The 12,641-nt window shown below is 44.6% G+C and overlaps 2 protein-coding genes across 4 annotated transcripts in view; both read right to left on the bottom strand.

Moving 5' to 3' along the window:
• SNTB2 (syntrophin beta 2) overlaps positions 1-2,034 on the bottom strand; it is a 98,243-nt gene extending 96,209 nt beyond the window's left edge. For both annotated transcript variants that reach the window (XM_058528130.1, XM_058528131.1), the window contains exon 1: positions 1,421-2,034. In XM_058528130.1, coding sequence (XP_058384113.1) covers positions 1,421-2,000 — 580 coding nt within the window. In that variant the 5' untranslated portion in view covers positions 2,001-2,034. The remainder of the gene's footprint in view (positions 1-1,420) is intronic.
• A 9,267-nt stretch (positions 2,035-11,301) lies between these two features.
• Positions 11,302-12,641, bottom strand: part of UTP4 (UTP4 small subunit processome component) — a 29,203-nt gene continuing 27,863 nt past the window's right edge. For both annotated transcript variants that reach the window (XM_058528127.1, XM_058528128.1), the window contains exons 16-17: positions 12,376-12,486; positions 11,302-11,513 (exon numbers count right to left, since the gene is read on the bottom strand). In XM_058528127.1, the coding sequence (XP_058384110.1) occupies positions 11,397-11,513; positions 12,376-12,486 (228 nt within the window). In that variant the 3' untranslated portion in view covers positions 11,302-11,396. The remainder of the gene's footprint in view (positions 11,514-12,375; positions 12,487-12,641) is intronic.

Here is a 12,641-nt window from a genome sequence, read left to right as displayed (position 1 = left end):
ACATTAAATCACTTACTTGCAAACTAATATTTTTCCAAATATTTACAAGCAGATTTGGAAAAAAGTGAAAATCACTTTGCCAAGCTGGACTTCTGGCCTCTCAGTTTGATAACTGGTTCCTTCCTACCCCTACTCCCCACCCCTTCCCTTCTGTTCTTCCTCTGCTAGGAATACTCTCCTGACTCATCTCTGTCTGTCTATGTCCATCACTTCCTTGGAGACCTGGCTCAAGATTCAGCTCCTTGAAAAAGTCCTCCCTGACTAATCCTGATTTCCACTAACTACATCCTAACTTTGCATTCCCTTGGCATTTATATACAGTTTACACTATATAATCAATAACTTGTAAGACATTTTGCATTTTTCTATCATTTCTCCAACTAGAGACACATCACCTTTTATATTCTCTTCTATACAGCCAGCAATAAATGCTTCTTGAGCGACTGAATCAACAGCAAAAGAAAGCCGATGGCTCAAAAATTTCTGAAGCAAGCAACTGGCTTTTCAGATCACACTTACAATACTTTATCACCTCCAACATGCATAAGTCCTTCAACGAGATGAGATTTAATTTTGTCTTAGTTCCATAAATTCATCATAAAAGATCCAGGTTATAGATCACATATATACTTAAGGTAAACAATCCTGGATATTCAAATATATCTTGAGATTTAACATTTCAAGCTTCTAAAAAGCTTAAAGCCTTGAAGCAGCAGGCCTGTGAATGGTAGGAAGTTGGCACTAGCCTCTTGCAAAAGAGGCAAAACTCTAGTTGGCAGTAAATGTTCAAACACGTGAGCCTCCACTGTTAAACAAGGCTCATTAACCACACAAACTTGCTGTTTCAGCTTTCTGGCTTCAATGAAGTGCTATGATCTCCTTTGGTTATTGTTGAGAGCCAATGATGGGTTAAATTCCCACACATTAACCAGCGTTTTGGTGGTTTGCCCAAGAATACCTCTGGCATCGGTGGGGCTGATTTTTCTTTTTTTTTTAACAGAGCTGCCCGCCCCGGGGAGCCAGAGGTGAGTGATGAAAATGCCGACCCGGCATTTCTCAGGAGGCAAACGGAGACCTCCAGAACTCGAGCCGTTCGGTCTCCCTCTAGTTCTTAGTGTCAGCTTATCGTGCAGAGGCGGGCTTCAGGCGCGCCTGCTTTTTACTAAATCGCAACCGAGTCTTCCTTAGGGACTGCAAGCCACACTTCGGCGGCTGCCCAACTTTTCCCGCAGGGAGCATCAGTTTTTCCATCCTCAAAGCCCCTGCACATCGGGTCTGGGGAGAGCCGGGCCACCAGCAGAGGGGAAGGCGAGGACTCGGAAAGGGGGAGCGGGCTCGCTCCCCAAAAGGGGCAGACACAAAGTGAGCAACGGCCAGCCCTGCGCCGCCCGCCCGCAGGCCGCCCGCCGGCCCCGCTCACCCTCCAGCAGCACCTCCTTGCCCGCGCGCTTCAGCGCCTGCACGGCCTGGTCGTGGGTGGCCTGGCGCAGGTCGGTGCCGTTCACCGACAGGATGGCGTCACCCAGCCGCAGCGCTCGGCTCTGGTCGGCCGCCAGCCCCGGGAAGATCTTGGAGATGAGGATCGGCATCCGGTTCTCGCGGCCGCCCTTGATGCTGATGCCCAGGCCGCCCGCCTCCTGCTTCACCACCCGCACCCGGCGCACAGGAGGGGACGCGCCTGCCTCGCCCGCCGGGCCTCGGGGCGGCGCGGGCGGGCTCGGGGGACCCAGGCCGCGGCTCGGGCTCCCGGGCAGCGAGTCTCCGGCGCCGCCGCCGTTCGGGAGGCCGTTGAAGGCGGCCGCCGCCGGCCCCAAAGTGGGCTCGGGCTCAGCCGCCGCGGCGTCGCCCGTCAGGCTTAGGCTCTCCCCGCTCAGCTCGGCCACCACCCGGACCCAGCGCTCCCTCAGGAGCAGCTCCACCAGCCCCGCTTTCGTGGCCCGCGTCCACACCGCCATGGCCGGCCCCGCTCCCGCCGCCGCAGTCGTCGTAGCTACCCTCATTCCAGTCAGGCAGCCTAGGCGCTTCCCTCTTCCCGCTCGAGGGGGCGGGCCGGCCCCCTCCCCCCGGCGGTGATTCATTATTCATGAGCCACGCCCACCTCCGGAGGGGAGGGGCGAGGCCGGCCGAGCCGCTTCCGGGAGCTTAAGTAGCTGCCCGCAGTCCAGTCCCTTGCGGCTCACCGGACGTGGGCAGCCCGAGCGCAGTGATGCTTAGTCTCGCGTTCTCCTTCCTTTCGCCTCCAACAACCACCCCCCCGCCCCCGCAAACTCCTGACCTCTACCGTGCAATTCACCGGAGCTGCCTGGGCACGGAAGGCAACATCAGCTTCAAGAAGCACTTTGCAAGCCTGCAAGACTGGGTTGCACGTTCACTCTTGCATTGATTGGTTCATTCCGTCTTTATTGAGTGCTTCGCCGTGTGCTCCTTTTGAGGCCTGGAGATGAGCTGAATAAAACGTACCACAGCTGAGAGCTGGCGGTCTAGTGGGGGAGGAAAACGGAGAACCAATCAACCTAGTGTGATACTATGTGGTTAAGTGACATCTAGACAACGCTCTGAGAGCAGAGTAGAAGAAACATTTGGTTGGGCCCGAGGTCAGCTGCACAGAGGTGACAATGGAAGGTGAATAGGTGGAGCAGAGGGAACTGCATAAGCAAAGGTCCAGAGGCATGAATCAAAGCATTTGTCACTCTGCTTTGTAATCACCTGTTTTCCTACCTGCAATGTGTGAGGGCACCATGTCTTCTTCAGCCCTGCAGCCACAATAGGTTGGCCGCAAAGATATTTGCAGAATGATGATTACTTAGGAAGATGCCAGAATTCCAACGTGAACAGAGCATCGGGTCCCTGGAGATGGCAGGATATGAGTGTGAAAAGCCTCATATAATCAAATGTTGGAGTGTTTGGACTTGAATTTGTAGATCTGACTTTCTTACTCTGGAGGCCACGGCCCTTTGTTGGGGTAAGTGTAGATGAGCATCCCCAGAAACTGTATGCACACTGCAGAGCCTGCAGTGGCTTTTATCCTAAGACATGGGTGATGCAATCCACCCACTTCTTCCAGCTTCCTGGGCTGGAAGAGCAGAGGAAACTGAGGCCTGGAGAGCCCAAGACTCGAGCTCCAAGCCCACAGTGAGGCAGCAGAGACAACTGTCTGGTCTCCCACCTCCTGGTCCACTGCTTTTCTTGACTACATTCCTCAGACCTCAAAAATGAGGGTCCAGAAATCACACTGCTGAGAGAGATCTTAGCAAAAACATGAGTTCAAGGTGCCGTCTAACTTTCCTTCAGCAATAAAATCGAAATCCTCACGTTTTCATTTGGTGCAAGCAGAAGGAATGTGCACCAATTTCTGTAAAAGGGGCTGCATACCTGCTTGCTCATGAAGTACATGTTGAAGCTCGTAAGCCATGTCCACGCACCACTCTATGAATGCACATGCATGTATGGGCAGAAACTTCCAAACAGCCTCCTATACCAGGAGTTAAAACCATAAAAATAGAGACTGGAAAGCAACCAGAGCCCAAATGAAGGAAGAATTCAAAATAAGAAAAGTATCTTACCAAAAAAATCATTACAGCAGAATCTTCTTTGCAATTAATGGAGCAGGATTTTCCGAGCTGCAAATGTCAGCAGCTCAACCCTCTAGCCCTCTCCTAAATCAATTGCAGTGAGGCCAGCTAGCTGTTTTGGCAGGTCCCAATGTGCCCCAGCGCACCTGCAGTCACAGACACTTCTGGCTTTTCTCCAGCTGAGGCATGAGCCCCCAGAGGCCTGAGTTATGTGAAATTTCTGCTTATTAGAGAGCACTTGGCAGCTGATCCCTTAGAGTATGAGCACTATTTTCAACACTTTTATATACATATTCACAAAGGGTTGGGCACTTGAGGACACCTTTATTAGCAAAAGGGAAGCTGGAAACTCCTTCCAAGAGTATGAAGACCTTTTGGTCAAGAGAGTTGGAGGAAGTCATAGATCTTCCAACTAAATGGTAAGTGAGGGTGCTTATATATAAGATAGTAAGTTATATAACATAATATTTAAACCTGGGAGGAGAGAAAGTAATGGAGATTGATATTTGGATTACTTGCGGGTTTCTACGTAAAAAATTATTTTTAAATATATCCATAAAACATTCCCAAATTATTGAGCTGCTTTTACAAGGTCCTCCATCAGAACCTAAATTAATTTTCAACATTCTCTTTCATCACTACTTTCTGATCGGCCAAACTCATCCAGTCAGTGTCTCTCAATGACGCCTTGCACATTCCTGAGTCCTTCCTTCCAAACACCTCCTGCCGCTTTCTACCACTTTCCCACCTAGCAAGATCTCAGCCCAGTTTTCCCCAACGACCCAATTTTTCCTTTGAACAATTTTCTTCTACGCTTGGCTGTTTTGCCCCAGTAGATTATAAAATACAGGAAGGCAGGGACCACCCATCGACTTCTTTTTATTCCCCACTATTCCAAAAATACTGCCTTGCAGAAAAGGAACTCATTAAACATGTGATTGATTGAAATTCAGTGCCTCCTGTGCTGTAGTCGTTTCAAATAATCCTTCTGAAGGTTACTGGTTCCTTGCAGAGTGAAAATTACCATCTAGGAAATCTCAAGTAGTCAGTGGAAATCTACTTACTGTGGATAATGAAATCTGAAATAAAAAGAGTACACATCTGTGTCCACGGTTTCTTAGGGACAGCAAGACAAGCTTAGATAATTCTTTGAACAGGCATGTTATTTTATCTACCTTTAAAAAAGGAAATGGCTGAGATAATTCCTCATAACCCTTCATTCCTGTCACCTATCAATACGTATTCTCCTGTGCTCAAGCTGTTATCTTACGATTTCTCAGAACAAGGCAGGGATCACTGCTACTTTAAAATGAGGGGGTTGGATTAGCTCTCTCAGTTCCATAATTTCCTACAATTCTATGACTCAGGCTCTGATTCTATGCTCTCTCAAAAACCAGTGGTCTTTTCTTTTTCTTCTCCCTCACAGTGGATGTACAATATAGCACAGTAATTAAGAGCACAAGGTTCAAATTGTAGTTTGGCCACTTACTAGGTATATACGATAACGGTCAAAAGGTTGAGGTCACAGGCCTGTTTCTTCTTCAGAAAAATTCAGCTACCTTCTACCTCTAAGGGCAGTTGCGAGGGTTGACTGGGATGACATATGCAAAGCGTTTAGCAGCACTGTACCTGTACAGGGTAAGAGGTCCATAAAAAGTACCTGCTGCTGGTATATTACCTGTTGACCTTCAGCAGCAGCAACAATAAAACCTTTGGTAGAAACTCTGCAGCTGAGAGTCTAGACTTTATCTAGGAATGAGTCTGCCATAGTATCATATGATTCCAGGCTTAAATGGCAAATGGCCAAATTAATTTCGGTGACAAACAGATCTTGTATAAAGCTACACTTCAGCTGAAAGGGAGAACATATTGCCAAGAGTCCGTCAAAGCAAAGAATTAGTGGATCTGGGGCTGGTTCCAAGGTTTGAGTGTTGTGTACACAATTTCATAAGGAAGGAGGGCCCCAGGCAAAATTGCAGCCCTTAGCAAGCCTGAAGGTCACTACCACAGAGGCGGCCTGACGCCAGAGGAACAAAAGCAAGAACTGCTCAATTACTACTAAAGAAGAGGCCAAAGGGAGAAAGAAGCTTGTAAGATAACCAATCCAACACCTAACTTTGCAAAATTATCCACACACAACTCTTCCTCAGTTAGAAGACAGTGAGATCAATTGTCCCTTTCAACAGACAGTACTCCTTTGCCTTCCGGGAGAAATAACCTAAAAGGTATTTTTCTCTCCCGCACAAACATGAAGTGAAAGAGGGAAAGGTGCATATATCCTTTAGCTGATGTAAGCACATTTAAAAATTCATCCTGCCAAGATAAATCATCATCCATCTGAAAACCACAAAAATGGATTAACTATCTCATACGTTATGACTATGAAAACCCACATCTGCTAACCACATTCCTAATGAGAAGCAGCTGGTGACAGTTTTGTAGCTCTGTGACTTTCTTTTTAGGAAAATATTAGCAAGGACATAATAAGCAGAAGGTTAGTTTCATTGAATCCACTTAGTTATGGAAAATCACCAGTGTTTTTTATTGACAATCATGGACATTACATAATTTGCCACGAAATTCAAGTAAGGTCCAAAAATAAAAATCCCCTTTCCCCCAATACCAGTTCTAACAGAATTTCCAGTGCCTCAGAATTAAGACTTACAGTCCTAATAGTCAGCTTCAACTCTCATTTTTCATATACCATTGAACACCAAATCATGTCTATCGATGCAGATGGTATTTCTAGGCCTTTGTCCCACAGCTTTAACTGCCTCCCAAGTCAGTTAATGCAACAGCCAGTTGTGGGGTGTGGGGATCACGGACCCCTTTAGGAGTCAGTTGCATGTTGTGGACACACCTTAGACAAATGCACACCTGTGCAAAATTCAGCATTCACACTTGGGGGCTCACAAAGCCCCTGAAGCCCTTCTATGGACTCTGTCATGGGCTGAATCGTGTCCCCTCAAAATTTATAGGTTGAAGTCCTAATCCCCAGTACTTCAGAATGTGATTATATTTGGAGACAGGGTCTTGTTTTTTTTGAGGAAGATCAGCTCTAAGCTAACATCCATGCCAATCCTCCTCTTTTTGCTGAGGCAGACCGGCCCTGAGCTAACATCTATTGCCAATCCTCCTCCTTTTTTTCCCTTTTACTCCCCAAAGCCCCAGTAGACGGTTGTATGTCATAGATGCACATCTTTCTAGTTGCTGTATGTGGGACGCTGCCTCAGCATGGCCGGACAAGCAGTGCGTCGGTGCGCGCCTGGGATCTGAATCCGGGCCGCCAGTAGCGGAGCACGCGCACTTAACTGCTAAGCCAGGGGGCCGGCCCCATGGAGATAGGGTCTTTAAAGAGGTAATTAAGTTTAATGAGGTCATTAGGGTGAGCCCTAATCCAATATGACTATTGTTCTTATAAGACACACGTGAAGACACCAGAAGACCACCATCTACAAGCCAAGGAGAGAGGCCTTAGAAGAAACCAACGCTGCCGATAGCTTGATCTCAGACCTCTAGCCTCCAGAATTGGAGAAAATAAATTTCTGTCGTTTAAGCCACCCAGTCTATGATACTGTTAGGGCAGCCCTAGCAAACTAATACATATAGACCCCAAGTCAAAAACCTACACAACAGCCTGTTTTTTGTTCCCCTAACTTCCAGTCTCTTCTGCCCCTTACTTACACAAATGGGCATTTTTACTGTGCCATTCCTTTGAATCTGAATGGTTCACAATTATGTTTTCCACTCAACAAAAATTCTTAACCATAGACTTCAAGGCCCACTCCAAGCTGGTCTTATTTCTCACTACAGGTTGGCTTAAGAGGTCTGTATCCAAATCTACTTCTCTTTTCCATACTTTTCTAAACTGCTTAGCTTTCCTCTGTGGAAAACTCTCTCACCTTTTTTATAAACCTCACCTGGTTCTTAGTTACTATCAACTAGGGAAGTTGTCACCCTCAAGGGGCAAGCTTTCCTGAAGGAGACGCGGATGCTCTCAGCACTGTGGCAAGCCCTGCCTGCCCTTTCAGCCTCATTTTCCCCTACTTCCAATATATGCTGTTTCAACCACATGGAACTACTGGCAGTCCCTTGGACAGGCTATGTTCTCTCTTGCTTCAGGCCTTTGCACTGAGAATGCTCCTGGAATGCCTCTTTTCTTCTCCCTTCCATGTTGCTAATTACTACTCAGTTCTAAGAGTTATTAGTTCAAGGACCATCTCCTACCTTTAACCTTATTTCCTAACCCTACTGGTTAGGTGCCCCTTCTCTGTGCTCATCTCTAATGTTGATCTACTTTTTTCCCCAACTAGGCTGTGAAGTTCTTGAGGTCTGAGATCATCTTTCATCTGTTGTTGGTGCACAGCATATAGTAGGCACTCAACAAATGTATGTTGAGTATTAAGTTCTGTAACTTCCTAAAGACAAAGGACTGACACAAAGCTAAGCCTTTAGATCTGTGCTGTCCAATAAGAAAGCCACTAGCCACATGTGGCTATTTATATTAAATAAAATATTCAGTTCCTTTGTCACACCAGTCATACTTCAATTGCTCAACAGCCACCTGTGGCTAGTAATATCTTATTGTACAGCACAGATACAGAACTTTTCCATCACCAGAGACAGTTTATTGGACAGTGTTGATCTACATCATAAAATAACTTGAAATATGAAAGAAAAAAACACCGTAGGAAAAAAAGAGAAGAGGGCCTTAATATGCAATTTACACAATTAGCCAAACAGCCAAAACAAATGAAAAAGTGAGCAATGTCATTAGTAAATAGGGAAATGCAAAATAAAATGAGATACTATCTTTCACCCATTAGAGGGGCTAAAACTAAAGTCTATCACTACATTGGCAAGGTGAAAGGAAACAAGCATCTTCCAACACTGCTGATGGAAATACAGCCACTCCAAAGGGAAACTAAAAGTGAAAGAAAATGGGCACAATATGAGCTAGCAATCCCACTCCTAGGAATTAACCCTAAAGAAACACCCCCACGTGCGTACTAGCAGACAATCTACTAGGTTGTTCATTACAACACTCTACATGATTTACACACCACTGCCCACAGAACACAATACTCGAGCTAAATCAAGTGCTCATCCACAGCAAGAAATGCTTAAACACCTTCCCTGCAGCCTGTGAAATGGAAAATCCTTTTGTATACCATGCCTGCTAATATGTATGATTGGGTCCCTACAACCAAGAGACAGTGGGGGAATAACTCTTAAGAATGCCACCTTGGCTTCTAACAAACCATTGTGTGCTTGGTCTCCATCTCCACAAGTATAAAAACGAGGCCAAGGCCAGCCCCGGTGGCCTAGTGGTTAAGTTCGGTGTGCTCTGCTCTGGCAGCCCAGGTTCGGTTCCCGAGCGCAGACCTTCACCACTCATCTGTCTGGCCATGCTGTGGTGGCAGCTCACATACAAAAAGGGGAAGATTGGCAGCTGATGTTAGCTCAGGGCAAATCTTCCTCAGCAAAAAAATGAAATAATAATATAAAAATGAGGCCAAGAGGCACATGGGTTTCTTTCATGTTCCTTCCTTCCTACCTACCCAACCACCAGAACAGCTCCACTTTTATCTGTATCATTTATTGCAGTTCAGGGTAAAGTTCCATTTGAAAAAAGTTTTGATGCTTAAAAAAAAACACTTCAAAAACCCCCAAACTAGATGATCTCTTCCAATATTCTAAGATTTTAGTTTTTCTCAGTCTAATTTGCTGTAATCTCCATGGCAAAGCGTGCATTATCCATTCACAGATCAGATTACTAGCTACTATATGAGAAAAGTAAATTTTCAAAGCATTTGAGTCAGGTCAACAAAAAAGACCTTTCCTAGGTTGGTCTCAGATCAAAATTTTTCCATAGAACTCAAGTATGAGCAGCAGCCTGCAATACACCCAAAACAGAAACAGAATGCATCTAGGTTACACTAATCCCCAAAGTAATATCACCCTGAAATACATGCACTGAAGTGTCCTCTTATTTCATACTGCTTTGCCCTCCCTTCCCCCAATTTCTCGGACTTGCCCCAATCAGTTTCTGCTTCATTTGTATTCAAAGTTCTCTACTTAGGAAGAATTTCAAGGCCCAAAGCTCTTACTTCCCTTACCATTTATGGAAGTCGAAATCACTGGCTGGAAATGTTGCAAAGGAATGCTTTCAGAAGTTTTACTTCTTCACTCAGATGATCTGTGAGCCCTCTCTGTCAGAATTACACCCTCTACAAGCCAGAGGGTTTCAGAAATATGTTTAAGGTTAAGTAAATCAAGTCTTAAACTAGATTCCAGTTAAATAAAAATTTTCTGAATTTACAGCTCTACAGTCAGTGAAAGCAAGTGAGTTAATATTTAAGGCATCCTGGCTTTCCTCTGGTCATACTCAATGCAGACCAGTGACCTGAACTTTGGTTTCAACCACACAAGAGGACTTAAATCATGTCTTAGGAAGGGCAGGATCTTCCAGTCAACTGCAAGATTATAATAGCCCAGTCTAACGCAGACTGGGAAAGCCTCACTAAGCAAATGTATTCAAGTAAGAGGAAAGGAAAGTTATTCTACACAGAGTGCCTAAGAAGTTGCAGCTATTTGTTTAAACTACTCCTACTGCTGTAAAATCCTAAACAGGCGGGCAGAGAAGTGGCGTCCATTATAAACCTTGTTTCTGTTCCCTCTTAGCAAACCTGAAATAGACTGTTCTTTATATTATAAAGTATTGGGCTCTGTTTCTGTCTCTAATTACCTGTTAATTCTCCTCTCATACATCTACCTTAAATTCTCTTATTTATCTTCCCTTTCCCGACTGGTGGGTGGGGTTCATCTTAGCAAAAATGTTTTTCACCAGCACTTTACTCATGACGTCATCAGAACCCACATACGTCTCTGCCTATATCGTAGCCCTCCATCTCCCAAACAAACAAACCCACACATACTGGGTTTCCACAGGCATGCATCAGAACACATCCACCGAGATGAGAAAGAAATCTATCTACTCAGTTCAGGTTAACTATAGGTCTTCACTTTCTCATTTAAAAGATCACATTAAAACTAGTCAGTTGATAATAAAACTAGTCAGTTGATAACACCCATGGGAATAACAATGTCAAAGCAAGTCGAAGGGGACAGAAAAGGTGAAATACACGGCAGCTTTCTGGTCCCCCTTCCATTCCTCTTCCTTAATAAAACCTCTGCCCAGTTTCCCTAACCCTTGAAACTGGCATATAACAGGTGAAAAGACGGTTAATGGAACTGATATCCCACAGCCTATTTTTTTTCCCTTCAAATAAAATTAACAGCTGACTACTAAAGGCCAAAGGTATCCATTTTTTCAGGTGGAGCACTGCAGTTAAAATCCTTCCTTGAATCAAAAGTCTGATTATCACTATTGGTAGCTGGGCTATCTTGAGTAAGCAAGCAGAGTTCCCCTATCCTCTAGGGTGATGCTGGGTAGGTCCCCACACCTTTGCATGGGCTACAGGCTGGAGGGTGGCAGACGGTGAAAGTCATCAGCCTTCTGAAGCCTCAGGCACGTGTTAGGGAATACAGGGGTAACTATTACCTTTTTTTCCTGAGATCGTGGTCTAAAGAACTGTGGTCTGAAAAAGTTGGATGATTTTGTAGCTACTCGGAACATTATCCCAACTACAAATACCTTGGAGTTTCCGTTCACTTTCAGTCAACGAAGGGAAATTACTGTCCATTATTTTGGAAGATAACATTCATAATGACTAGTCCTAAGAATAACTTTGTTTTATTATCATGATTTGTGAAAACAAACAGGGTAGACAGTTCAAGAAAGGACACAGACAGTGCCCTGTTTTAGGTCCCAAATTTCTTCTTTTTGATAGGTGGTGGGAGCTGAGCAATGATGTCATCCAGGGGCCGTTCTACTGCCACCAGTGTTCTTTCATCCAAAAGATCCATGAAGAGTAGAGGCTGTAGAGAGATGATAATGACTCTACCAGGAGTTAGGCTCCAGGGCCAGCACTGAATAGACTAACTAGAGCTAAAAGGTTCAAGGCTGGAGGGTTCTAAATCTCTGACAATCTTTCCTGCTCTAGGACTCAAAATGGTTGGAAAGGTTGCAAACTTTTAACTGAGTTCACTCATAAAAGATTTCAGCAAGATTTTTCATGTTTCTCTGCACAGAAAATCTGATTCTTTCATTTCTTAGGAATCAACGTTAACTGATGACTTTGGAGCCTGAATTCTTGACAGTGGCAAGTTAAAATGCATCAAGAAGCTAATCATACTTGAAGAATTTACAGACTCCCGCCTCCTAAAAAAAATTCTCACAGACTCCTGAGAAAATGATCCAGGATGCCCAAGGGACTCCACTCTGAGAAGCATGAATATGGAACTTCTGAGCTGGCACAAACAGCTGTAGTATCATAAGCTCAATGGATATTTGTTTTATATACAGTGAAAAGTCTAGCCCAGAAAGGAAGGTCATAATAAATTCAATGACTTCCATTTGCTTGAAATTTATCTTGTGGAACATTCTCCAACTAGAAGTCAAATTTAAAAGCCAGCTTTACCACAAAATAAGACTCCACCTGAGCAACAACATCATTTCTCACTGCCTATGTATTTCATTTTGGTAAAGTATGATGTGCCTGCCTCTAATATACTGAGGCAAGAACAATGAAATACAGACATAAGGGACAGACATCCTCAGAAAGGTCACTTGTCTCCCAAAACCAGGTTCTTTGCAGGTAAAATGAAGGCACTCTGTCTCACTATTGTGGAGTTTATTAATTAACTCCAACTGTTAAGAATATAATGCAAGATGTTTTACCTTATATATTTTAGAAATTTTAAAGGCATGGGCTGTGCGCCTCCTGATGACATCTGATTCATTCGTGGGAGGAAGTGGATTGTAGAGTAAGGTTTTGTCATTTGGAAGAGGCTAAAAAGACAAAGACATAGTGTTTAAATCATTATTTTTATTGGGCTTTGACAGGACAAAGGATTATAGTGATTTTTCAGGCAAACACCACCTTCTAACATCATACCATACACTTACTACCTCCCTGACTCTCCTTACTTCAGGAAGAAAGCTGT

This window comes from Diceros bicornis, chromosome 32, assembly GCF_020826845.1.
Source record: "Diceros bicornis minor isolate mBicDic1 chromosome 32, mDicBic1.mat.cur, whole genome shotgun sequence".
NCBI classification, from domain to species: domain Eukaryota; kingdom Metazoa; phylum Chordata; class Mammalia; order Perissodactyla; family Rhinocerotidae; genus Diceros; species Diceros bicornis.
The sequence above is the reverse complement of the archived record's forward strand: the minus strand, read 5'-3'. Positions and strand labels throughout refer to the sequence as shown.